This window comes from Calidris pugnax, unplaced genomic scaffold (genome assembly GCF_001431845.1).
Source record: "Calidris pugnax isolate Ruff unplaced genomic scaffold, ASM143184v1 scaffold300, whole genome shotgun sequence".
NCBI classification, from domain to species: Eukaryota; Metazoa; Chordata; class Aves; order Charadriiformes; family Scolopacidae; genus Calidris; species Calidris pugnax.
The window spans coordinates 73780-100696 of NW_015091014.1; the positions used below are offsets into that span (position 1 = coordinate 73780).

Below are 26917 nucleotides of genomic sequence, written 5' to 3' on the forward strand. Positions count from 1 at the left end.
AACAACCCCACTTTTTATCTACGAGATCAGGTAAGAATTTTCAATCAAAGACAAAGCCTCTCTCTGTGCATTAAAAAGTGGAAGCTGAGAGAGGTAATTCCACAATCTGCCGAGTATTGTTGGGCTTCAGTTTCACTGTGAAATTAATTATGCAGACAGGGTGCCTAGAGCTTCTCATCTCCCATCAGAAGAAATAAAGAATTAATATGAACACTGTGGTGAGGTCTGTGGGTTTTCTACCGATCGGTTTCGTAGAGCGAAAGGTTGAAAAGGAAGAAGGGAGAGTCAATGGAGAGAAACAGGCACTTCTGGAGGCAATTCAAAAGGCCTAATTTGTGCCTCTGCCTTAATAGGGGATGAATCACCCGCCGGAGATCAGACAAACCCTCTTTTCGGTTGACTGTACCAGGAGCCGGGGAGACCAGCCTGGAGAAGAGATTGCGAACCCCCAGCTCCTGCGAGGGGCTTGATCAGCATTTCCACTAAGTTCTTTTAAGTACTGTTTACACCCGGGTAGCACATAGCCTGAAGTGCTGGGCTAATTTGGTGCAGGAAGAGTTTGGAAGGGTATATCAAAACCTGTTCTGCTTGTCAGCTAAGCTGTAATCATATCTCCAGTTTCTGGAGACGGGTGTTCTGGCACCTCCTTCCATATAAAACTATCCCTTTTTAAGTAGGAGTGAAAAATCCAGCCCAGGAGCTCAGCTGTCTAAAAATACAGCATTTTTAAAATGCTAAATTATTGTGTGAGTCGTGTGGTCCCAACTCCTGCTGGTACCTGTAAGAAGCAATGTGTATTTGGCTCTGTTAAGACCAAGGCTGAGTTTCAGCTCTTTGAACCATACAGATTTGAGCTGGGACCATCAAGCAGAAGATTTTTGTTTCTTTTCGCCACCACAACACGTGGGAAGTGTGGAAAGTGGCTAAAAGAGGTGTAATGTCAACATGGGGAGCGTGGGGACGGGTCCACTGCTGATTTCTTGTTGACTCAACGCTAAGTTCCTTATGTCAGTTAGATATTGGCCCATGTATTTTGGATGGAAAGTGCCACAAGACAGACTGCTGAAGGCTGTGCCCAGAGATGTTTTGATTTTTGAGGTTCAGGGGCTGAGTCGAAGTCATGAGAAGAAGAAGATCATAAGATGGGGCCTTCAGATTGATGCCAGTTAATGTCTCGGGGCACGTACCATCAGTCATCGCAGCACTGTAGGCACGCTCAGGATGTGACATTGAAAGAAGGTGTCTACTGACACCCTGTGCCCAAGTACAGCTCGAGCCTCCAAGAGTATTGACGCAATGAACAGGGTTTCAGGTATGAGGGGAGGACACCGGCGTGGTGAAGAAGACGATGGTAGGTCAGTTGTCATTAAAGGTGGTGGTAACTCTCTAAGTGGTGTTTTCTGCCAAGAGGTGCATTACTGGGTTCACACGTGTTTCACAAAACACCCAGGCTCATAGTCAACCTCTGAGTACAAATCCACATGAAACATCACCACCTCTCAAGGACTGAGGACCTTGTTGGTCCTGTGCTGTCCTGGCTTCTAAATATTGTCCTCTACAGCTGTGAGCCAGCTCTTGCTAGTGGTGTCCTGAGAGATTTCTGAGTGTTGTGAGGTGTGGACAGGCTCGTGTCACCACCAAGATCCCAACCAAGAACCCATGTGGAGGAGGCTGAAGATGCATTAGATACCACCACCTAGTGGGAGAAAATAGTCGTACCTCAGTGTGTGCTGCCTCTCCCACTCCCTCTCTGACTGATGGAGTTCTGGGCTTCAGCCCTCTTTGCTGAAGGATGTGGCCAAGAACAAGAAGTTGTCTCCTGATTTACTTCGGCAAAACCCTCTGAAATTAGTCATAGCTCCATTGTAGTACCATGAAAATTGTGGGCTTCCTCTCTTCATTGCTGGGCCTCTTTCCAAAATTCCTGGTGATTAGAAGTAAATTAATGAGCTGTGATTAGCCTGGGAGCTATTCCCCTGGTGCCCACATACACATAGATCCCTCCTCCTCCTGAAAGGGAGCTGCAAGAACACAATTGCTCTGACATAAATACACCCAGTTCCATCAAGTAGATGGAAACAAATGGAGAAGATCTGGTGGATTTGAAACCTGGAGACTCTGCTGTCAAATGACATACAAAGACTTTGTCTCCTGCAGCAACTTGGGTGGGATGAGATGAAGTCAGGAGAGGAAGGCAGAGCTGATCTTGTGATCTTCTGAACTACAGCCTGAGCTGGGCAGATGAGAACAGCCCAAGGGTGACATCAGGTGGCATCATCTGCCTTTTGGGGACTCAGGGTCATCACAGGACATCTAGAGCCAGATGGATGAACCTTTCGCCATGGTCTGGGGGTGTGAAAACCCAAGTTTGGGAGTTTCACTTATCAAAGTGTGTCTACGGGAAGAAACTTTTGAAACCGCCCATGACCCTGTAGGCTCCAACCACAGCAAGGAACCACAAGCTCTGAGCTAATTCTTCCTTTCTTGAAAGGAATAAAACTCTTATTGGTAGCAGCAGGGCCAGGGAGATCATCCTGAGATCACCCACCCCTGCCCAGAAGGTGCAGGAGGACCTTGACCTTCAAGCATCGTGGCACCTTGTCACTGAGGCCATGAGACCCAGCAAAGGGGATTCAGTAGAAGACCAAGGAGAGACAAATTGGAAGCACAAAATGAAGACCCAGTCAGAGCAGCTCCAGGCCAAGTGCCTCCTCCTGGGCTCCAACCCTGCTCTTCCAGCTGGGATTGCCACTGTCTCTGCCCGTATTTAAGCAGCCAAGTGAGACACCCAGGACTTCAATCATTCCTGCTCCTCTCTGTGTAGGTGTAATTGATAGCGCTGTCAAGAACCTGCAATTAAGCTGGTTGTCTTTCCAGCTGCTTCATACCCTCAATTATCCCTCTTGCTGGGCTCAGGGCAAGCTGTTCCAGCAGGGAACATTTGCAAATAATGAGGTGCAAGAAAACCTTTGGCATCTGCCGCTCCTGGAGACAGAATGCCAGCAAGGTTTCTTGTAACCAGTTCTGTTTGTCATCAGCCCTCTTGCGAAAGGTGGTGAAAGAGCCCTCCAAAGAGCCCAGGGAGCAGAAAAAAAAATTTAAAAAATCCCTGCAAAACCAAGGAAATAAATGAACACGTGAAATGCTATCCCACTTCTTGGGCCCCTCACTACCAGAAACACATTGAAGTGCTGGAGCATGTCCGGAGGAGAGCCACCAAGCTGGGGAGGGGTCTGGAGAACAAGTCACACGAGGAGAGGCTGAGGGAACTCTTTGGAGGAGAGGAGGCTGAGGGGAGACCTCATTGCCCTCTCAACTACCTGGAAGGAGGGTGTAGAGAGGTGGGGTTGGCCTCTTCTCCCAAGGGAATAATGACAGGAGCAAAAGAAATGATCTGAAGTTGGGGCAGGTTTAGATTAGATATTGGGAAGAATGACTTTACTGAGAGGGCGGTCAGGAACTGGAAGAGGCTGCCCAGGGAGGTGGTGGAGTCACCATCCCTGAAGGGACTTAGGAAGCGTGTAGATGGGGCACTTCAGGGCATGTTCTAGGGGCCAAGATTATGGGGGACTTTTGTGTGTGTGTATGGTTGGACTTGGTGATCTCAAAGGTCCCTTCCAACCATGAAGATTCTGTGATGATTCTTGGGAATTTGAAGGCCTTAAATGTTGAATTGCCCAAAACACACCAACCAAGGTCGGAGCCTACTGAAAAAAGGGAAGGATTAGTGTGAGATAACAGCAGGGGAAGCCCGTTTCTCTCATATCGCCTGCAATGAAACCCTTCGCCTTTCTGTTTTGAAAGAGACTTTGGCCAGAAGCCACAAGGGCCGAGAGGCGATGGTGGCTCCACCCCTGAGGTGTTGCGAAGCTCTCAGCAGATATATTAAACTTTTCAGCCTTTTCTTCCCCGTCTGTCAAACAACTCTCATAAATCTTTTCTGCTTGCCTTGAGGTATCCCAAGGGTTTTAATTACAACCTCCAACATAAAGGCTTGTTAACAGAGAGCAGCCACACAGCAGCTGCATTAAGAAGGTATTTTTTTTGCAGGATCCTGACTGTTGGTACGTTCATAGTCTGCCCACCACAGCCGAGCCTACCCCTCTTCCTAATTAAACGATTAGCAAGCACCCAGTCAACAGCCTTGTGGCTGAGCTCCCTATTTCCTAAGTAATTTATTGTCTTTTCCACGCGAGTCTTTTTGTTCGATGTGTTCTGCATGATCAAAATCAAAAACTTAATGAGAGGATAGAGCTACACTCATTTATTCCTCTAAAAGTTGAGCATCCAAGCCTGAACTGGTCTGAAGGCTGGAGCCCCTCTGCTGGGAGGGGGGGCTGAGAGAGTTGGGGGGGGTTCAGCCTGGAGAAGAGAAGGCTCCAGGGAGACCTTAGAGTGCCTTCCAGTCCCTAAATGGGCGCCAGGAAAGCTGGGGGGGGGACTCTTGATGAGGGAGGGGAGCGATGGGATGAGGGGGAAGGGTTTGACACTGAAAGAGGGGAGATGGAGCTGAGATGTGGGGAAGAACTTGTTTGGTGTGAGGGTGGTGAGAGCCTGGCCCAGGTTGGCCAGAGAAGCTGTGGCTGCCCCATCCCTGGAGGGGTTCAAGGCCAGGTTGGAGGGGGCCTGGAGCAACCTGGTCTGGTGGGAGGTGTCCCTGCCCAGGACAGGGGGGTTGGAACAGGATAATCTTTAAGGTCTCTTCCAACACGAACCATTCTGTGATTCCTTGACAGAGGGAGATACTCTTAAGGCCATTTGTTAAACTGTAATTAATGTAAGGAAGGAGGACAAACTCAAACAACAGAAGAATCCTCACAAAAACCCAGCCCATGGAATCCTTTAAGCTAAGTATGCAAACGAAGCAATTTAAAACCAGTAAAATTCCATAAGATTTCACAAATGTTCACTGTTATGCATTGTTTTGCATATTTAAACCTACGAATTGCTGCCAGGCAAGGCAAACCCCAAGAAAACCCCAAATTATTCATCTGCAGCAACCAAGCCCCACTTCTGGGCTGTGTATAAAGGAGATGCTCAGGGGTGTCGGAGCAGAGAGGCCCCTTTTGAGCTGCATCCTCTGCTGTCTTCCAGCATCCTCCCCTCCATCACCTCTGCCAGCATGAGCCAGCAGCTCTCAGCTGGGAGGTCTTTTCATGGAAGGAGGTTCTTCTCATCATCTTCTGCTGCGAGCAGCATGAGCCGCTGCCGGAGCAGCGCCTTCCCCTCTGCTGGGCTATTTGGAAGAGGTTATGGAGCCTGGAGCCACAGCAGCCAAAGCCCCTCAAACCCAGAGGGGTGTAAATGGGTTTCTTCTGCCCATAGCCTCGCTCAAGGGGCCGGGGGAGGCTGGGGGTGCAGGGGCGTCCATGGCAGCGGTGAAGGTGGGGGTCATGGGTTTGGCTTCCACGGCAGGAGCTGCAGGGGTGGAGGTATTCGTGCCGTGCTCGTCAACGAGAGCCTGCTGCAGCCTCTCGAGGTGAAGATCGACCCCGAAATCCAGCACATCCGAAAGCAGGAGAGAGAGCAGATGAAGAGCCTCAATAACCAGTTTGCCTCTTTGATTGACAAGGTGAGAGCTGAGACGAGACTTAAAGGAATGATGAGATGAAGTGTGAAGGACACCTTTTTGTGCTCATGTCTTTGATTCCCCTCCTTCTCTCACCCTATTGCATGAATCTTGTGCTTGTTTTAGCATGTGTGACTCCAGTACCCTGGGCTGCAAGTGCAGGTCTAGCTGATAATGTTATTTTAATCTGCCTTGTGTGCTTTGATCATAGAATCACAGAATGGTTGGGGTTGGAAGGGACCTTAAACATCATCCACTTCCACCCTGCCCAGTTCCATTTCTGGAGCTGTCTAGGGCTTCCTTGGAGAATGAGAAAGCAGCATCCCCAGTTTGCTGCAGGATTACAGGATGATGAAGATGACAATATCCCCCTTTTGTCCTCTCATCCCCTTCAAATCACAACGAGCCCCTGGAGCATTGACTCAGAAGAGCAGACGCCTTGTTGACCCCACTTTCCTCTGGTCCCCATATGATGCATGTGTGAAGAAGGTGGTTTTGTTTTCTGAGTGCAGGTCCAGCGTCTGGAGCAGCAGAACAGGGTGTTGGCCACCAAATGGGACCTACTCCAAAAGCAGGTCCTGCCATGCCGTAAGAACATCAAGCACATCTTCGACAATGTCATCTGCAGCCTGCAGAGGCAGCTGGACTCCTTGTTGCATGAGAAGGGGCAGATGGAGCCCGAGCTGAACGACATGGAGAAGCTTGTTGAAGAGCTCAGGTGCAAGTGAGTGAGCAGAAACCATGCCCAGGGCAGTGAGCTCAAACAGCTTGTCTAATCAGACTTTTATTTTTGTCCATATAAATAGACTTATCTCTAAAAAAAGGCTGAGATCCAAACCCTGACCCCTAAATACAACAAACAAGGTCTCCAGCCTCAGAACGACCCCTCTCCTCTCCTCTCCTCTCAGAGGCCCCACCCCCAGGCCGGGTCCAAATAAGAAAATAACAGGCCCCTCCTCTCCTCTCCTCTCCTCTCCTCTCCTCTTCCCCAGCAGATACCAGCAGGAAGGGAACAGACACACAGCTGCCGAGAACGAGTTTGTGCTCCTGAAGAAGGTGAGGAATTTGTCTGAACAGAAGGGTCAAAATTTCTCACTCTAAAAGTATAATGGAATTGCCTTAGGTCTCTGTGTAGGCACCATTTTGACTTCTAAATGCCTGGAAACTCTTTTAGGATGCGGACTGCGTCTATCTGGCCAAGGTAGAGCTGGAAGCAAAGGTGGAAACCCTAAAGCAGGAGACAGAGTTCCTGAAATGTGTTTCTGCTCAGGTATGGATGCCCCTGTCCCAACCTTGGTTGACGGCAGCTATTCCTACCACCTGCTCCTCATCTGTGGTGATTTAGGCCTGATTAAACCAATCCATTGGGGTCCCCTTGGGAGGCAATGGGGATCCGAGATAGGGAAAACCTCAAACTGCACCTGTGACCAAATGTAATCTCAACTCCCGGGCTGTGGCTCGGGTTGGACTCTCAGTGGTGGTGTTACTGCCACTGGAGTGTGAGATCAGACCTCTGGGGACAGAGACACCCCAAGAGTTTACTGCCATTTCATGTGGCTTCTAGGAAATTGCGGAGCTGGAGAGAAATCCCTGTGACACCTCTGTCGTCGTGAAGATGGACAACAGCCGAGGCCTGGAGATGGAGGGGGTCCTCAGGAATGTCGCCGGCTGGTATGAGGACATGGCTCAGAAAAGCAAAGTGGAGTTGGATGCCTTGTACAGGACCAGGGTAAGTTGCAGCATCCAGCGATGGATCCTTGATTCCGTATCAAGAGTAGAAGTGCAAAGGTGGGGATTTTTTCCTTCTGTCTTCACTATGTAGCTTCTGGACCTAATTTTCCACTCTGCAAAACATTTTGAGTCTCAAAGTCAGGAGGACATCCCCAGTACAGGACTGGGACAGGACTTGGTCCCGTGGGGAATGGGGAGGTTGTAGGTGAGTTGAGCAGTGAAAGCTACAGGAGGAAAGCTCCGTTCGCTGCCATAAGTCTCAGGAGCTGCCAAGTCATGAGGACCTTCCTAAACCTCATTTAATTCTCTCTGGAAACGGAAGCAGGCTCCTATATCACATTAACGACCAGTATTAATTGTCGGCTCTCTCTTTCCTTACTATCAGTTCCAAGAACTTGAAGAGGCAAAGGGGAGACGTTCCAATGAACTGAAGTCCCACCAGCAAGAGATTGAAGAGCTGGGTTTTGTGATCCAGAGAAGGCAGTGTGACCTTGAAAATGTGAAGAAGCAGGTATGATGGACTATATTTACTCACTGAGTCCTAGACGTGAGGTCCCAGGTCGTGTTTTCCACATCTCCATGGCATTTCTTTCATCTTTATCAAAGGGCATTGCCTCACACTGGCTCCATTGGTCCAGAGAAGATCCTACCAGTGCTGAGCAGGGAAGAAGGGTTATCTACTGGCCTATTTTCTGTTGGACCATTTTGATTATTGCAAGGAACTAATTGCACCAAATTAGATCATTGGATTAGCTACAGCCACTCGGAAAATTGCTAGAATTGCTCCAGCGAGAATTCTGGCAGGAGACAACGCTTCTGACACAGGTTCAAAGCATCCAATAAATAGGGTAGAATTATGACTCACCAGTAATTCAGCACCCATAGAAACTGGGATAATTTTCAGACCATCTAATTCATTATATAGTTTATAACGGGAAGTAATGGAAAACCTTAATTATTAGTTCCAATTAGAACAAAGTATTGGTATCCTCGAAACAAGACTTAGACACCGTCTGGCCGTACAGGGACGTGTCCAGCTTTTCTGTAGCATTTCAGAATGGGAATCTGATTTTTGGGAAGATTTGGCCTTCCTCCAAACCGACCTCAATGCTTCCCACTTTGGGACTCTCAAAAGAAGCGAGGAGTGCTCTTTTCAAAGGTCAGTGTCGCAAGAAAGGGGTCAGGGAAAGAGAGGACTTCTTGTGTCTCCCCTGGCAGGTCTCCTCTCTGCAAACATTGGTGTGTGATGCTGAGCAACATGGGGACTGTGCCCTGAAAGATGCCCGGGAGAAGCACATTGAGCTGCAGAACGCCCTCCAGAAGGCCAAGGACGAGCTGGCTTGCATGCTGAGGGACTACCAGGAGCTGCTGAACGTCAAGCTGGCCCTGGATATCGAGATTGCGACCTATAAGACTCTACTGGAGGGTGAAGAGAGCAGGTGGGTACCACCACCACCATGTGTGGGCACTGCTCAGTCCTTGGGACTTTCCAGCAGAGACAAAGAGGCTGGGAAATGCTAGAAATGCCAGTTACGTGATGGATAATCTTGCAACCTTCTTCTCCTTCAGGATATGCCTTGGGAGCCCTGTGAGAGTGTGTAAGTAAGCTCAAATTTTTCCATTTTCCTTACGACATTACACAATCCAGTTTGGAGGGGGAGGAGGAAGGCTGCGTCCTCCCCATGAGTGCTCCAGCTTGTGTTTCCCGATGACAGCGATCACCACCTCTTCCAACACCATCGCCAGCCGCGCAGCCGAGCTGGCACGCGGAGCTGGAAGACAGTCCAGAAGGTGCAAGTCCTCCTGTAGTGCTGGTGGAGCATCCCTACCTGAAGATGCTGGTGCCTGCCACAGAGGATTCACCTCCAGAAGCGTTTCCAGCTCTGCAGGTGGGCACCACATCCCAGGTGCTCCCAGATGTATCCCCAGGAGCAAAGAATTTAAAGCTGGAGATGGTGGCCCTTCGTGCCAGAGCTCAGCCCCCCTGGGCACTGGTGGCCTCTGCAGCAGGAGCGCAGGGAGCTGCAGAGGGACCTGCAGTGCCACCAAGAGCACGGGGAACTCTGTTCCCCCACGAGGGATGTGTTCGCCAGGAGTGAGGATTTCCACTGGACCTCCATGCCCCAAGAACACCCAGATCTAAACTTCTGCTTGTGAGAGTCGGGACAACCAGGAGGTAAGACCTAAAGTAGAGAAATGGAAGCCCTTGCTCCACTTCTCAGCGGTGAAAATGTCCTCAGCTCCACCTCACACACAAGGAAGAGCCACACTGGGCACAAGCAGGTTGTAGCATCATGAAACCACATCTGAGAAACTCCACCGGCATCACATCAAAAAAGGGACACTTAAAACACATTCCTTTTGATTTCTGCTGTTTCTTTAAAGGGCTGGTGGTTGTGTTGGGGCACTTACCTTGTTATCACTCGGTTCCTCCTTCCCACCAGCCTTCTTTTTTTTTTCCCCCCAGATTAAACCTTTGCTATCTATGAAACAAGTCCTGATATTTAATTGAGAAGCCTTTCCCGGGAGTGCTCTGGGAAGTGTTTCTGGAAACAAGCTCTCTAGGACTCACTGTTCCACAGAACTCTATCTGATGTAATTTTGGGCAAGCCAGTGGAGCCGCAGTGGTGAGACACATGGGGTGACGGAGAGGAGGGACAGGGCTGCAGCGACGGCCTTTGTTTGCTGTCTTGGAGCAGTTGGGTCATCCCTGTGCAGGCAGAAAGTCATAAAGGAAATCTCAATTAAAAAAAAAAACAAAAACCACCACATTTCACCTTCTGTAGCCAGCAAAGGGTAATTACGTCGCTTGTATTCCTATTATCTTCCCTGCTTAGTGTCCTGACAGATGCAGAAATCACAGCATCCTCACTTCTATCTTGATGACTCAAGAGCTTCACACTTTTTGCTCTTTCCCCATCAATTGCATGAAGAAAAAAAACCTGTTGCCACTTGGTTTTTTAGAGGTTGCCCAGAAATGCCCTGTTCCCAAATTGGACAAGACATACCTGCTGACTAGAAGTCTTACCAATTAATCAGACACGGCCAGGCTGCCCAGAGAGTCTTGGGCTGGCTTAAATTCTGGAAGACTTTTAAATTCATCTTATTTATGCTGATTTGCCCAAAATTTGGCTCCCACCCAAGGCTATTCAATGGGTGTTTGAAGATGCATGGAGAAGTCATCCCAGTCTCTTTGCAGCAGTTTTTACAGCATCTCTACCAGGGAGGTGTGACAACAAAACACATTTTATTTCGCTTCAAAATCTGCTGCAATAGGGTCATTATAGGGAAAAAAAAGGACTCAGGAATGTGCTTGCTTGCTTTTTTTCGCCATCAGTTTAGAAATCTTACAGCTAGGGATTTCAAAACACATCAAAGGGAGATATTTTATTGTACATTTGAGCGGATTAAAAAAAAAAAAAAAAAAAACCAAAAAATTAGAAAAAAAATACACCCCATGCCTGTGTCTGAAGTGTATTCAGGAGAACTCTTCAGTGGTCATGACATAAAAGCTTATATAGCAGTATTTGAAAGGATTAAAAAAAAAAAAAAAAGAAGCCAACAAATTAGTAACATAAATCAACCGTAAAGGAATAAAGTGTTTTGCGATTCAACTGATGAAAGCACGAGCAGAACAAAGAAATGAGCCTTATAGAGGCATGTTGGACCCGTATCTGTGTTATAAAAGGGGGAATCCAGAGGGAAGGTCTTTCCCACCCGGAGCAATTATTGCGATTCAGAACTGGGAGAGTTTTCTCTCCCCCTGGAATTCTCACACGATAGGAAGCTGTTTCCCAATCAAATATGAAGAGCACAAAAAAACCCCAACAAAACCCTAGGCCCAATCTCTAATGAAGGAAAACCACAAGAAAGATTCGACAAGAAAAAGAACAATCGAGCACCCATAAATATTCATTGAGAGGGGTTTAAGTATCTCATAAAGGTCATGGTGTCCCCGTTGAAAACAGACAATCCTCTCGCTTTTTATGCAAGAGAAGAGTAAACCAGGGAAATGACACAGAATTCTCACCTCCAAACTCCCCCCAACCCCGTCACCATTTCAAGATCTGATAAGTTAATTTAGGAAGTGCTTCACTGTAAACCTGTGACCAGCCCCTCTCAACGTCAGGACTTCAGGCCGAGGCGTTCCATCAGAAATTCCGCACTACATCACAAAGCTACACAAATCAAATTAAATCAAATTAAATCAAATCAACCAAACCAAACGTGGGCTTGGGCAGCCTTTTGCATAGCAAAAGGATGAGCTTATCTCCTGCCGCCTGAATGTGCTCCCCAGGAGGACCCAACCTTCCATGAGCAATTCCTTCCTTCTATGGCTCAGAGAGTCCCTCCTGCCCAAGAAAACGTCTTCAACTGGAAGGGATAAGGGCTCCTGTAGATTTATAGGGAAAGTTGTTCTTTCCTAATAACAGGTGCAATATTCTTTTTTCCCTTTTAGAAAAGGCTTTCCTGGGCAGTGTGATGCCATCCCACTGCGGGGCCCGGGTTGCCATCCATCCCGTGCTCATTTTCCCTGCCTGATTCTGTGGGAGGAAGGGCATCGACAGGAGAAAGACCAAAACCCAACCCTTGGCTTCATTGCCAGCCTTGGCTTTAGGGGCGCTGATCACTGCGTGGAGATACGCCGAGCGCTCACACCGGGGACCGGGCGAAGCTGCAGAGCGTGTGATGTTGTGTGCTCTCATTAAGACTTCAAAGGCGCCCAAGAAATTTGGCGCCCAAAGGGTGGGACTAATTCCACCTCACTCTTAAGCAGCCAGAAGTGGGGCGCCTGGTCTCCTTGTCTGGTTGTCTAGACTGCCTGCGGTAGTCAAGGAGAAGCAAGGTGAGTCCCTCCAGAGGTGGATTCCTCCCACCTTGCCTGAGCTGCCTATTTTCGGATGCGGTGAGTCACCGTCTGGAGATGCCTATCTCTTTCCATCAGCCATAGAGGGAGCCTCAAAGGTGAAATTAGAATCCATGGGTAGCTTGATGGCTGAAGCAGGGAGGAAGGTGCACCCAGGCCCAGCGTTTGATGCATTTTATGAGGAACATCCTTTGAAAATCCCAACCTCGACTTCTAACGTAGAGCAGATCTAGGCTAATGAGAGGAAAAAATACATTACCAGGTTGAATTCCCTTGGACTTTAGGATACAAGGGACACAGGCTGGACTCATCAAATCAATTCTTTAGCATCTCATGAATGGCATGGACCAGAGTTGACACAGTCCAAGAAACCGTGGGTATAAAAATACGTGTTACGACCCAAAATTACATCTATCAAATGGTGTCAGTGCAGAGAGGTTATTGCCATTGTCCTACCTGAATGCAATGAGTTTTCTACGGCTGCAGATAATTACAGAGACGGAGCACGGCTCTTTGAGACTATCGCATAAAATGCAGTTTGAGAGCTAGTTCAGATTCATCCCTGGAGGCAACAAACGAATTAGGGAACTTCACATGTTCTCCTGATGAATTCCATTTTCAGCAGCACATTGAGGGAGAAGAATGCTGACAAAGGGAGAGATTGCAAGTTGTCAAAATGACTCATCAAACCCCTCATCAAAATATTTTCCTTTTTTGCTTCCTCAGTCCTTCCCTTCCTTTTTTTTTTTTTTTTTTTTTGAGTCAAAAAGATGCAACTTCTGTTTCAGAGTATTCTCCCACTTCCCATGGCCACACTCACAATAAATAATTCCCAATTCTTGAGGATTTGTGCACCAACAGGCGAAGCACTTGTTGTGCCTTGGAAAGACCTGAAAGACACTAAATGAACGTTCTACATAGATGCCTTCTCCCTGGGATTCAGGAGAAACAATAAGGATTTGGCCAACACAGAAATTTTACCCAATACCAGCTAATTTATGCCCAAAATCTCTTACCTCTCAGGAAGGCAGTAGCTCTGGTGAGGTGTTTTGGAACTGGGGCTGCTGCATCAGAGCTGGTTCACAGACATTTAATTGCTGATTCCACCACGTCCCAGGTGTCTCCCACACCTCCGATGCGTATTATGGGGTGCAGAAAGGCAGCGGTGGCAACACCAGCCTTCAGCCTGGCTTCTGGGATGCCATTTTCCTCGTATAGAGCTCATAATAATTGCCTTTTGTGCTCGTCTTTGGGTTCAAATATGCATTTCGCTTCTCATAATTCTTTGTTTAGAACCCAAAGGGAATTTACAAGCTTTAGCTTGAAGTCTCTAATATTTTTTTCAGCTGGAACTGCCAACTGTGCTGGCAACCCAGTATGAACTGTGGGCCCAAAATACTACAAGCAAAGGTGTAATCTGAAAGTCATGCTGTAAATAGGTTGAATTATCCCATTTGTACAGGGCAAAAGTATCAGTTTACGCAACTAATTTATACCACCAGCCCCTCAAACTCACAATTACACCTTCAATTAATGGCCTCGTGAATCTCAGTGCTGCAGTCACGTCCTATGTTTTCGGTTTGCGTGTCTTCTTTTTAAGAACTTAATACTAGAAGGTTTAATGTTTTACTGAGGTTTAGCATTGTTTTCACGATTTGCACTGCCCAATCCCAACTCTTGGAAAACGTTTTGGGAGGGAGTTAATGAGGATGAGGGAACCGAGCTACTGGTTGTCTCCAGATTCCACCATGTTGCGTGTAGAAGATGCAGAGTCTTCCAAAAGCTGCTCCTCTTCAGTTAGGAAGGGCTGAGGGCATTTAGTCGTTGGTGCTATAATGTCTATTTTTCTCCCAAACAATTTACTCTCAAAGAGCTGAAAGAGCCCTATTGTTTTGACTTTCCAAATGTCGGTTTGGAGAAGGCCCCGAGATGGTTGGAGATATGTTGACTGTCTCACCTCCTCGGGCTGGTGATTAGGGGAGAGAGAGAGAGAGAGATTCATCTTGCCAATGTGAGTCAAAACCATCCCTGGTGTCCAGTCTAATCTACTCATTAAGACTTCCTCTGTTGATGGAGAAAGACCAGCGCCTGCGGAGGGTGAATCACGCCAGCTCCCCCGAGCATGGACCCAGGGGCTGTTTCTCTTGGAGGTGCCTCTCCATTGAGTGTCAAGGACGTGTCTGGCAGAGCCACCGACTTTCAGCTGTCGCTTCATAAATGAGGTGGATCTCACCAGGCTGAAATGTGCTACTGTTCCTTTTTTTGTTCCCTGTAGAGTCTACCCGAAGGTGAATCAAAAGGGTCTCCAACACCCAGAAGCTCCAACACAGCGAGGGCCAAAGATTTCACTGTGTCCAAAGGATGTCAAGTTAGGAATTTGCAGCATTATTTAAGTGAAAATGTCGCTGACAGCACAAAGCATGAACTGAGTAAGAAAACTGAAATTTGCCTCAGTTCCTGGGTGCAACCTGCTCTGTTTTGGTGGTGTTTCCTGTGGTAAGAGAAGGTCAGTGTGGAATGTTGCACGGGGATATTTTTTCAGTAGCATTTTGAATCCTCGCACATGAATCCAGACCCATAACTCGGTGAATTTTCTGGTGTTTCAGGCACAGAAATGATCTAATCATCATGACACAACTTCCACGGTGTTTTTTCCATTGTTGACTTTCTTTTCTTCTTTTTTTTTTCTTTTGGTTACTTTTCCGCACCCAAAACAAGCCTGGTGAGAGAAAAAAAAAAGAGAGATTGTGAAATTACCCCCGCAAAGTGCAAGTCTGCAAAACATGCCATCACACACAAAAACCCATGAGACACAAAACCCCAAACGACACGCTGCAAACAAATCACAAAGAGTTTCTTCAAAAATGTTTGCTAAACTATAATTAGCGTAAGTTAGGGGAGCACTTCAAACCGTAATATATTCTAAGCCAACTTGCACACAGAGCACTTTTAGATTCCTTTTTATTTCCTCAGTAGTTAGTATTTGCCGGGCTGTTTTGCATTTTGAGGAGCATTTATTGCTGCCAGGCAAACCAAACCCTTAAGCGCTTTAAATTAAGGTCCTGATCCTATCAAGGGCCGGCTTCCCAAATGTATATAAGGGGTAGCATCCCTGTGGCACTTCAGCGGGATCTCTGCTCCTCTCCTGCGGAAGAGCTTTCCCCCTTTCAACTCCCACATCCCACCTTCCACTCGGCCGCGATGAGCAGGCAGGCGCCCACGGTGAGGTCTGTCCTGGGACGAAGAGGCTTCAGTTCAGCTTCGGAGATTTGTGGGCGAAGCTACGCCGCCTCCGCCTGCCCGCCCGGCCGATGCGGAGCTGGTGCCTACAGCAGCAGGAGCGTCTGCAATTTGGGTGGAAACAGGCGGATTTCCTACGTCAACGGGGTCTGCGGTACCGGATGTTTTGGGGAATTCGGTTTTGGCGGCGTAGGCTATGGTAGCGTTGGAGGAAGGGTTGGCCTTTGTGGCCCCCGGGGATATAGCATCGTGAGGGGTTACCCCGACCGCAAGGCGGATGGCATCCAAGGGATCTGCATCGACGAGCGGCTGCTGAAGCCCCTCTGCGTTGGGGTGGACCCGCTGGAACACGAGATACGCTGCCAGGAGAAGGAACAGATCAAGACCCTCAACACCCAGTTTGCCTGCTTCATCGACAAGGTGAGTGCGGACCTGCCCCGTTCTTGCACTTCTTGCAGAAAAATTAAAACACAACCAAACCCCTCCCAAACCCCAGTCCATGAATCCCTGACCTGGGTCCGCGCAAGGGTCCAGGTCCCCACAGAGCCAGGTTGGTCCAGACTGGGGTCTTCGTTACTGGGGAAGGACCACATACCCCTCCTAGTATTTGCCAGTGTTTGTATCGTGGCAACCAGAGCTCTGGACTTTCTTGCGGGTGTTTCCACCTTGGACGGCTTCAGGTCAAGGCTGGATTTCTCCTTGCAGCCTTGTTCTAGCCCAGTTAGAAGTTAGAGCCCTGACAGGCTTATCTTTCTGCCTTGTATTAGACCATTTCCCCCCCATTTGACTTTAAATATAGTGACTGTTCCAAAAACATTCCTGAAGGCAAAAGAGGTCAGTCTTGATTCAGGATAAGTCTGAGCTGTTACCCTCTGGAGATAAAAGTGAGACAAACAGGTTCCACCCTCTGGGGACTCAATCTCATCCTAAAAAGCATCAGCTGGACCATCCAGAGGAGCTTTGTTTCTATTCATTGGTGAGAAAGGCAGATTTAGACGTGTGACTTTCAGATTTCCAAATAATCTAGATGTGTGACTTTCAGATTTTCAAATAATTGTGACCCATGACTTCCAGATTTCCAAATAATTTAGACCCATGAATTTTAGATTTCTAGATAAGGGCAGATAATTTTACGATCATAGTGGCATACCGCCTGTCACTTCCCGAAAGTCCTATTCTTAGGTGAGAGCAGACAGTCAACCCAGGTGTCAACTCACCACGTTCATCTCTTTTTATTGGAAGAATTGCTATTTTTTGGCCTGCAGGTGCGATTTCTGGAGCAGCAGAACAAAGTGCTGGAGACCAAGTGGGGCCTCCTGCAGCAGTACGTCCTCCCAAAGAAAGGGAAGAACCTTGAACTCTACTTCGAAAACTACATCTGTGACCTGCGGAAGCGCCTGGACTGCTTGCTCTGCGAGAAGCAGAAGCTGGGCAGCGAGGAATGTGCCACCAGCCAACTGGTGGAGGAATTCAAGTGCAAGTAAGGACCTTCAGGTCTCCTCTAGCTGTTGGCGTGCCACTTCTCCTCCAGTTCAGTTCAGTTCAGGTGACGTCTCTCCCAGACATGGGGCACAACCCCGTTGGGGATGTCACATTCTTCTGTCTCCCTTGCAAGCTCTTTGCATTGTTAATGCTGTCGCTCATGAAGAAGCTTCTGATCTTGGGATGGGCTAATGCCTGGTCTCCAGACGCTGATCTTAGAGTGCCCGATGGCAGTCTCTGGGCCAGGGAAGGGTGTCATTTATACCTGATGGTTAATGGCTCTCTGTCTGGTGGCATTGCTTGCCTCAGCCTTTTTTCCTTTTTTTTTTCTTTTTTTTCTCCTTTTCCAACAGATATGAAGAGGAAATCAACAGGCGTACAACTGTGGAGAATGAGTTTGTGGCCCTCAAAAAGGTGAGCAGCTCAAAATACACGAATCATTATACCTATAATAGGTTTATTTACTCAGCTTGGCTGAAATCGTGCATTATTAGCGAATGCCCGGCAAAAAGTGATATTATGAGCAGAAGGAGGGAGGCCTGTAAAGAGGCACAGGGTCAGAAAAAAGAGAAAAATGCAAGTAGAAAGTAAAAATAGTGTATCCTCAAAGCTTACATCACCAGCACTACAGCAATAGTTTTCTTACCCCAAGCACATTCTGGAAGTGTAATGGGAAGGGTGTATTTGTGGAAGGGAGACAGAGTGGGAGAGGTCACCTGGTGTCTAAGACGCTGGTTATTTTCACATCCTTTATTCTTGGACATCAGAAAAGCAGAAATCATTTGAACAATATTAAAAAAACTACTCATTGAATACTCATTAGTCAATTCTGAGTTTGCAGCTAGGTCCTAAGTAATAAATAAACTAATCCCTGTAAGTCAGGTTGGCACGGTTTTATTTTCCTTCGGGAGACACCAGGGCATCTTGACTCACCCTCTCACACCTTTTCTGCTCTGGAGATCTTGTTGAAACACGTTTCTGTTTTATTGGCTCTGTCTTGTGCGAGTTTCTCCAGTGTTTCGGTGGGATGGGGCTGGAGCGTGTCTCCTCTCTTTCAGGACGCAGACTGCATCTTTTTGAACAAGGAAGAGCTGGAGGTGAAGGTGGATCTGTTAAGAAGGCAGCTGGAGTTGTTGAAATGCGTGTTTGAGGAGGTGAGTGTCTCTGGTCTGTCCCGGGAGTCTGGGAGTGCTGTCTCATCCTTCAGGTGCTTGAAATCCCTCTTGGACATCTCTCATCCCAAGCCCTGAACACTTGAAAGCAGGGAACTACAAGGTTGATAGAATATTAGCATGATTATGCTGGAAATAGGGTGGTTCCCCCTTTCTAAATGCAGCTCCAGGTATGAATTGGCTGTGTCCTAACTCTACCCCTGAGAAAAGAGATGCGTCTGGCTCGTTACTCCGGATTGCAGTTGCCTGATTAGAGCTAAAGAAACTCCTAGCTTAACCCTGTCATTAACATCAGCAAAGCAGCTGAAGATGACAGGATACCAAGGGTTAAGTCACCCCAATTCCTTGCCCTTGATGTGGACAGAATTGCTGCAGGTCAGCATGTAGGTCAGCAGTCGACATGCGGCAACTCATCCAGCAGGGAGGATTTTCTGCTGAGCCAACCCCAGGGGCATCTCTTGACTTGTTAGAGCCACCAGCTGAGCCGTGCTGGCTCTTTGTCCCGGTCCTCCAAAGCCTGAGAGTTGCTGAGAGCTGACTCAACCATTCCCCAACCTGCAGGAACGAGCTCAGGTAGATCGCCAGCTATGCGACACCTCCGTCATCGTGAAAATGGACAACAACCGAGACCTGGACATGGAAAGCATCATCAAGAATGTTGAGTGCTGGTACCAAGAAATAGCTCAGAAGAGCAAAGAAGAAGTCGATGCTTTCTACCAAACCAGGGTGAGTAAGAAGCCACCTGGGGGTCTGCCTGGCACCTTAGCAGGCTGCAGGTCAAAAAATGACGATTCTCCTCTCTCTTGGTTCCAGTTTCAGGAGCTTCAGGACAAGAGGGGCAAGTACTGTGATGACCTGCAAAGCAACAAGTGCGAGATCTCAGAGCTAACCCGGATGATACAGAAGCTGCAGTGTGAACTGGAGAACGTGAAGAAGCAGGTAGGAGAGGCCCAGAGGCGATGTTTCCAGAAAGGGCAATGTCTTGGAGGACAGCTCAGATATGGGAGAAGATGACGCATGGGCTTTTAGCAGACTTAAACCTGCTCTAGGCTGTAGTTGGAAAGTGTGTAGTTGAAAAGTGGATAGAGAGAAGGGAAGCTGGTGGTTTTTTCCTTTGTTTACAATTGGAAGAGCGGATTAACCCCAAACCAGAATGCCCAGGAATTAGGAAACGAAGCCTTGAAGACACCTGCACTGTTCTCCTCCCTTCTGACAGGTCTCCTGCCTGCAAACCTCCATTTGCGATGTCGAGCAGCGCGGGGATTGTGCCCTGAAAGATGCCCGGGAGAAGCACATTGAGCTGCAGAACGCCCTCCAGAAGGCCAAGGATGAGCTGGCTTGCATGCTGAGGGACTACCAGGAGCTGCTGAACGTCAAGCTGGCTCTGGATATCGAGATTGCGACCTATAAGACTCTACTGGAGGGTGAAGAGAGCAGGTGGGTGACAGAGACCTTCTCCCTTTTCTCCTGTCTATCAGAGGCCAGAACAATTCCAGCCCCCAAGTGAATTTTTCCACTCCAGGATCCTCCCAGGCTCACAGAAACTGGGGTTGGAGAGATGGCTGGGGGCCACCCAGACCACCCTTGGACCAGCAAAAACAGTTCCTGTCCTGGGGACAGTCAGACATGTCACAAAAGGGAATAAGAGGGCTGGGTGAACGGCTGGAAGTTATGAGTAATTTCAGGTTTCTAGATGTGCCTGCCACTGGTTATTAGGATAACGTGCATTTCTCTTCTCTCCCCAAACAGGATATGTGTGGGGAACCCTGTGAGCGTGTGTAAGTAACCTCAAGATTTTCAGCCATGAGGGTTTTTCATTTTAGGAAAGGCAGTTTATGGAGAATCCCTCTACCCAAGCTCCCTCTGCCTCCCTTTTCTACTTCAGTCCAGGCTGATGTTGAAATGTTTAGTCCCAGACATCTCAAATATCTCTGAATTTCAAAAAGATCAGCTTTTGGATGGAGGGGGTTGAAGGTCAAATTCCCTTTACTCTTGGAGGCAACATCGAGCCATCCTGGTGAACCCACCAAGCAATGCCCCCATGTAGACTGACCCTGGGGAAGAATTTGCCACCAGCCAGATGAGCAACATGGGAACTGGGAGGGTCTGTGAGGGGATGTGCTGGGACACGGGGGAGGAGTTGGAAGGAGCAGGGGCTCCAATACGTTGGACAAACCTGGAGGAAATCAGGTTGGGTCGGTTCTGCCACGCGTGAAACAACTTGCCTGCTGAGAGTCCTCCAGTTTTCCCTCTCTCAATAATTAATCCCGTGGGTTCTTTTGCAGCTGTGGTCAGCAGCGGCTACAACATCCCCGACGACTGCGGGATGCTGGCAGCAAATGGGGCTGCCTGTGGCTACGGCTCCCTGGGGAGAAGGTCCGGACGACACAGCTCCCAGAACGGAGGATTCAGCTCCCGGAGCGCTGGGATCCACCCCAAGAGGGTCATTAGCTCAGTGGCCAAGCAGTGTGTCCCAGAGGTGTTTTGCCAAGCTGGTGGGGTCAACTGCAAAAATGGGGGGTTCAGCTCCCGGAGTGGGGGGTACCCAGCCCGCACCGTCATCAGCACGGGAAACGGGGGCTTGAACGCTAGGATGGGGGCTTGCCAAGCTGGAGGGGTGGTCAGCTTTGGAAACCAAGGGTGTGTCATCAGGCAGCTGGGGGGCAACCCCGTCGTGGTTGCCAACAGCCCTGAAGTGGTGGGGTGCAACAATGGCGTGGTGGGGAACTTCGGCGTTGTCAGAGACCCCTGTGTTGTCCCATAGGGCCACCAAAGGTGGAGAGCAAGGCTTAGACCCACAGGTCCTTCCACCAAGACAACGCAGGATAGTTTCCCTGCCCACCAGCAGCAACATTTGGCACCCAGCTCATTCCCACATTTATTAGCATCCGATATAGACCCCACCAAGTGATGTTTTGAGCGTCCCCAACCCTAAAGACGCATCCAACAAGCTTCTCCAGCAGGTGCTCACCAGTGTTACTCCCCTGAGTTTATATTTTCTAGATTATTGCAGCTTCAAGGGTTTTCTGGTTGCGCTGCCTTCTCTCTCCCTGGCTTTTCCCATAACGAGCAGATCCATTAACCATGTTCTTCCTCACAAGACACCTCTTTCCGCCCCCCCCCCCGCCCCCCCCCCCCCCCCGCCACTGCCGCGGCCCCGGGGAGGGCTCTCCATGTACATCCCCAGCCACGAGGGATCCATCCCCTCCCAATCCAGCCCGTGGGTGTTGGGAGAGCAGGACTGAAGAAACCCTGAGCTGCAAACTGGAGCTTAAATTTTAAGCGAGGCAATTTCATCTTCTAAGGTACCTGCTCGTTACACCGCAGCCATGGGCTTTCTGTGAAATTTGCTTACAGATGAAACACGTAGTTACTTCCATTTGCTTCTGCATGTTAGGGGTGGCTAGTTCAGAGCGCGCTGATTTTTAGAAGAGCTCACCCCCCTCCACTCCCATCCCCACCCCCAAAATACCGAGGGAAGATACTGGTGCATAAACCTGAGTTGACACCTTGTGCTCACAAGACCGGAGCTTCCTTCATCAACTGCTCCCACTTCCCAGCTTTTCACTGCGCCTTCAATAAACTGCATTGAAAGTATGTGGTTCATCTCTGATTTTTTTTTCCACGGATGTTATTGAAAGAAATCACAATATGGGTGAAAAAGGGCTCTTTCACAGACTAGGGGTGGGGGGAAGAAAGGACCAAATGGAATTTCTGATTCTCTTTGGGCAGTTTGGAGCATGGTGGGACCCACATGCCAGGGGACTCCAATGGTGTTTATTCTGCTTTATTTATCTCCCATCGTTGATATTTTATAGCCCAAGTAACAACTGATGTCAAAGATTGCCCGAAACCCCCCCAAATAGTTCTGAGCACTGTAAGATGTCCTCTACGACAAGTTTGCCCACCTGTAGCTTCGCTCAGTGCTGCAACTTCAGAAGACCTTTGTTTGATCCTTCCATCTCACAGCAGTTGAATGTAAGATTCCAGCGTTGACCTCCTGGGTTCAACAGGCTTGTGAGCAGGGCTGTGCTCTGCCAGAGTCATATCATGTTCATATATTCTATTTCAGACATAAAAACCTTCACTTCAGTGGCATTAGGGCTGACAAAACGTGACATTTACCCTCTATGACTTAAAAGGCAATGGGATAAGTTATGAGGTTCCTTGGCTATAACAGGGTGGAATCAGCTTCGTCTCAGTGTTGAAGTCTCCCAGGTAGAGCTGGGGACTCCTTTTATGGAAAAAACCCAACATTTCCATGGGGTGATGCATCGGACCAAACACAGGCACCCAATTTAGCCTAAAATGCATCAAGCTCTAGACTCCGCTGGCTCCATCAATTAGATCACTCCTGGCTCAGGGGCATTAGTGCATAAGGAGACATCCCTGCGCGAGACGCCGGCGTGCTCCCAGAGGAGTACGCCCTGCCCATCATCCCCTGCCTTTGCAGACACTATTATCACAGTGAAGTCCTCCCTGTCTCCAGCGCATGAAGAATTACAGGTCACACAGCACCTCTCATCTCCCTGCTCTCACAGGGTGAAATTCTAATTGCAACCTTAAAAAAAATAAAATTGAATATTAAAGACTGATGCAAGGAAGAAGAAGATAAGCACCTTTGGGGAAGGGCATGGGATGTTATTTCCATGCTAAGAGTAGAAACTGTCTCATCTACCTCTGACCATCTGCGTGTCAGGCTCCAGTTAGGCAAGGGAGAGAGTCCTCCACCCGAGCCCCTCTCTCAAAGGAGGAAACCCAGTTTATCTGCCTTTTAAGTGGCTCCAATTAGATGTGATGGAGCCCACCTTGGCGGATAATTTTGCATCTGAGCTTAATGCATTTGCCACTTGCAAATGGGATTCGGGAAGAAGACAAGCCCAGTGCTTAGTGTCCCTGCTGGGTCATTAGGAAGCTCCAGCTAATTGCCTGAAAGTCACCAATTCCCCAGACGTCACTGTGGGCCACAGCCACATGGTGTGCACAGGATGACTGTCCAGGAACCGCGGTGGCTCCAAGTTTGGGTCATCCTCGTGGCTATGAGGAGGCATGGCCATGTCTTCACAATCCATAGCCAGAACGACTCGGCTTGGCTTTGTTTCAGAGGCCACCTTTTGTTGGGTTTTGCTGCTCCTAAAAAAGACAGTTGCTTGAGAAAGAGGAGGTGGAAAAAGCCACAGCGTTGGGACCTGAGGTTAGTCCTCACCAGCTGCTGCTGGTTGACTTGACCAACTGGTCTTGCCCTTCCTTGCTCTCCCTCTGTGGCCCAGCCAAACAAGAACTGGTTTTGCATGATGTTCCCAGCCTCGAAGGGCTGAAAGCCCAGCAGGCCCCGGGTTTTCCAGAGCTTTCCCCTCCCGACCATTAAAGTCGGGACACCAAGGTGTCCCCAGATAAGAGAGGACACTGGCCTGGGCTGTCGCCTGCAAAGCCTCATTCTCTTGCTTCAGGGGTGAACTACAGACAGGAGGTAGAAGAACCCTCCTACCATTACCAAGGGTGACTTCTCCTATCCTAACCGAGGAAGCAGGAGGCGACTGCCTAATTTCAGCGGGAGAATAATTATCTTTTAGTGGACTGAATAGTAGTGAGAAGAAAGGAAGATGGTATTACCTCTTCCAAAAGAAGGGCAGCTCCTTTCCTCCTCATATTTGAGCCAACACCCAAATATTCTTAGCTGTAATTTTAGCAAACCAAAGGGGAAAATGAAGGCTGCATTTATTTTTTTCTCTATGGGTTCAGCTGAACGGGCTCTTCAGATTTTGTCACAGTAGTAAAAGGAAAAGCTTCATCTCCATTGATTTTCAAACTATTCATTAGCGCTTCTATTACAAGCTCAGGAACTTTTCCTGGTAAATGATTGCTATTTTTCCTTCTCACTTTTTTTTTTTTTTTAAATAAAAAATCTTGAGGATTGTTTTGAGTAATTTTTTTGCTCTTCTTTCTAATAGCAATTATCTTAAACACGCAGTCATTTTAAATCGGGGAATTGGATTTTCTGTCAGTTAAAAAAAAACAGAGAAAACCTTTTGATAACTGAGAAATGTTTCCATTTGGTTCTTTTTGTAAAGAATACAAATAATTTAAAAATACTTCTCCAGTAATTTTGTTCTATGAAATATTTTGGTTCTGGTGTTTTGGTTGACCCATATGAGCACTCCAAGCTAAGGCTACCATGTTCAAGGAGATGAAGAAGAAAGGGGGAGGAAGCAAATCCATCTAGGCCAAGAGCATGGTCCAGGTCTCCTCCATCATGTGTGGGGACAGGTGGGGAACTGGGAGGGTCCCCCCACAACTCAAGGATGTTTTGGGTGCATTGCAAAAAGAGCAGTATGAAGACAGGGGTGACTCTGCTCCTGTGTTGGGTGACTTCCTTCAAAGATGTCACCACCCTTTATAACCAGCACTTTCCATTTCCTCCTGTCCAGGGTGCAATGCTTCTGCCATAAATTAATCTTCAAAAAAGAGAGCCATATCACAGTGACCCACTCACCCTGAGCTTAATTTATAGACTGGAAAAGGTGACTCACCTTCCCCTAAAGCATCTCCTCTGCGCTAAATACACCAAGAGAAGAACGCGGGAAGAGGAGGAAGAGGCGGGACTCTTGCAGGAACAAAGAGAAAGTCATCTCCAAAAGAGTCATCTCCAAAAGAGTCATCTCCAAGAAAGCCATCTCCACAGCGCGTCCCTGCAGTGCAAGGCAGAAGAGAGGGCACAACCATGGCAATCAGCTGAAAAGACACCACACTTGGCAGTAAATATTTGAACTGCTAATTAATCCGAGTGGAATACATTAAACAAGGAAATGTTCTCCGAGCCAAGGTAGTCATTTAAGCTTTTTCACTTGCTCATTATTCTCTGTGTGCATGAGAGCTACTATCATGGTTTTTTCATGTCAAAAGCAGATATCATTTATCACAAGCCAAACAAACCCACACGGGCTCGAAGGAGATTTATCTCATTCAACTGTTCCCAGCACAAGGGATAGTCTCAAAGTCTGCCACTAGACGGGCTCCTTCCCTTCCTCCTCTGTCCCTTTCTTCTCTCCCTGCCTGGAATGAGCTAAAGATGCCAGACTTCGATGGTCTAGCATTGGATGATGGGTCTTTGAAGCCTTTTTAGCTCAGAAGTAGCAGAAAAGGCAAGTACCAAACTCATCCAGTCTTTGAATCAGCAGCAACAGTGAGAAGTTTGAATGGCTTTGCTGGAACAAGAACCCTCTCTGGTCTCTGGGCCCAGTGGGGACCTTGGTGGTTGACTGGTAGACCACACACAGGCTGTGGTGTGAGGGTGGCAGTAGGTGTGGAAATACTTACCTTAGTTTTGGCGTTAAAAATCTGGGAGGTCGGAGGGACCCAGGCAGAAGGTTTGGAGTTTAGAGCAGCAGAGGAGCTTGCGGGATGGATCGTAGTGGTGGTGACCCCGGTCCCACTCATCCTACAAGAGTGAAAACAGCATCAGCAGACACGAAAGCTCTGGCTCCAGGGCTGAATCATCTAGGACTATGAAACACAGAGATAAACAGATTGCAGGAGCAAATCTACCTCCTTTGCTGATAAGGCAGGAGCAGGAAATTCACTTTCTTCTGCAGTGAATTCCTTAGGGAGGCAAACTATGAAGTCCCCAGCCACATCAGAAAGATACGGTTTGGAATACGCCACATAAAAAATAAAATAAAATCAACTCGTGTCACTACAGCTTTTTACCCTAGATGTTAAAAAACAACAAAGAAGAAGTTTAAAATAGCTCAGAATTTCCTGAAGGACAGAAGTTGCATTTTTGTGGTCTGACAAAGCAGATGTAGATTTATTGCAATTTTTCCCATTACTCGGGGAATCATTATCAGGGATCATTTGCTGTTTTTTTTTTCAATTTGCAAGCTATATATCCCCCTCCCAGAAAACACAGTGGGTTTATTACCCCTTTCTGTGCCCTGGACCAAATGAGATGGTCTAGCTCTCCTCCTGATATGTCGCCTTCTATTCTTTAATGAAGACATCACTTCCTGTAATTATTCCTCTATTATTATTACCCCTATCACACGGGGGCGGCCGCCAAGTGGGGTGTCCTGTGGCTGTATTTTCAGCCCCAGGAAGCGGATTGACACTTTTTAGGGCAGGTGGGAACCAGCGATACCCCAGGAGCCTGCCCACAAAGCAGATTGTGGATAAATACAGGTTAGAAATTAGCCCGTAATTAGTTCCTGCTGTGAACTTGCTCGTTCCTTGCAGCCAGACGGCTCCACAATCCACACCATATTCAAAAGCAAGTTGTTCCTTGTGCTGTGGTTGATATTAGTAACGGGAGGGAGGGGGCAGGTTTTAGTCAGAGATCTCATTTGAAAAGGGATGGACCAAGAGTAGGAGCAAGATATTCCGGGCTTGTGGTCCTGGCTCAGCATGTGGGTGGAAGATTCTCCACCTCCCTGGGTACAAGCAATATAGGTTCATGCTGGATCTTTCTCGCCTCTGCTTAACACAACTTGTTTCCTTTTAAGCCGATTTTAATGGAAAATCGAATTTTCTTTGGGTGCTTCAACTTACCTGCGCTAGAACATGGTCAATGGTGGACCTTTCTGTTTGGTGGCCAAACCGAACATCTGGGTAAATTCTGACCCCAAAGTATTTTGTGGAGGTGCTCAAGGTTTCTCTTCTACATCAACAAAACCATTTCAGGAGCTCTGCTCTCCTCAGAACTTAACTTTCCTTTTCCACTTTTTCTAGGCTTGTGTCATTGAGGTGGCTCAAGGGAGCTCCTGACCACAGCCAAGAGGACCAGCAAGTCTGCTCGGAAAAAATGACAGGAGCCCAACCTCAGAGCAGCCCCACAAACCGACTGGCCGGCTGGGTGTCAAC

The 26917-nt window shown here is 48.1% G+C and overlaps 2 protein-coding genes across 2 annotated transcripts; both read left to right on the forward strand.

Annotated features, from left to right (window-relative positions):
- The first annotated feature begins 1296 nt into the window (after positions 1-1296).
- Positions 1297-12131, forward strand: LOC106895988 (keratin, type II cytoskeletal 1-like). Its single transcript, XM_014955678.1, has 10 exons — positions 1297-1355; positions 5326-5572; positions 6082-6293; positions 6565-6625; positions 6744-6839; positions 7134-7298; positions 7686-7811; positions 8519-8743; positions 9016-9189; positions 12078-12131. The coding sequence occupies exons 1-10, from the start codon at positions 1297-1299 to the stop codon at positions 12129-12131; spliced, it is 1419 nt and encodes a 472-aa protein (XP_014811164.1).
- A 3237-nt stretch (positions 12132-15368) lies between these two features.
- Positions 15369-20825, forward strand: LOC106895989 (keratin, type II cytoskeletal cochleal-like). Its single transcript, XM_014955679.1, has 10 exons — positions 15369-15623; positions 15681-15827; positions 16673-16887; positions 17243-17303; positions 17948-18043; positions 18623-18787; positions 18875-19000; positions 19278-19498; positions 20165-20226; positions 20347-20825. Exons 1-10 carry the CDS (start codon positions 15369-15371, stop codon positions 20823-20825), a joined length of 1827 nt encoding a protein of 608 aa, XP_014811165.1.
- The last annotated feature ends 6092 nt before the right edge of the window (positions 20826-26917 follow it).

What these genes read in the sequence shown, in the direction of transcription:
- LOC106895988 (XM_014955678.1), top strand. Translation starts at nt 1,297, where the DNA reads ATGAACAGGGTTTCAGGTATGAGGGGAGGACACCGGCGTGGTGAAGAA. An exon ending in TTGAAAATGTGAAGAAGCAG is followed by an intron (nt 7,812 to 8,518) that starts GTATGATGGACT and finishes CTCCCCTGGCAG; the next exon opens with GTCTCCTCTCTGCAAACATT. An exon ending in AAGCGTTTCCAGCTCTGCAG is followed by an intron (nt 9,190 to 12,077) that starts GTGGGCACCACA and finishes ACTCTTAAGCAG; the next exon opens with CCAGAAGTGGGGCGCCTGGT.
- LOC106895989 (XM_014955679.1), top strand. Translation starts at nt 15,369, where the DNA reads ATGAGCAGGCAGGCGCCCACGGTGAGGTCTGTCCTGGGACGAAGAGGC. An exon ending in ATGCTTTCTACCAAACCAGG is followed by an intron (nt 18,788 to 18,874) that starts GTGAGTAAGAAG and finishes TCTTGGTTCCAG; the next exon opens with TTTCAGGAGCTTCAGGACAA. An exon ending in TGGAGAACGTGAAGAAGCAG is followed by an intron (nt 19,001 to 19,277) that starts GTAGGAGAGGCC and finishes CCCTTCTGACAG; the next exon opens with GTCTCCTGCCTGCAAACCTC.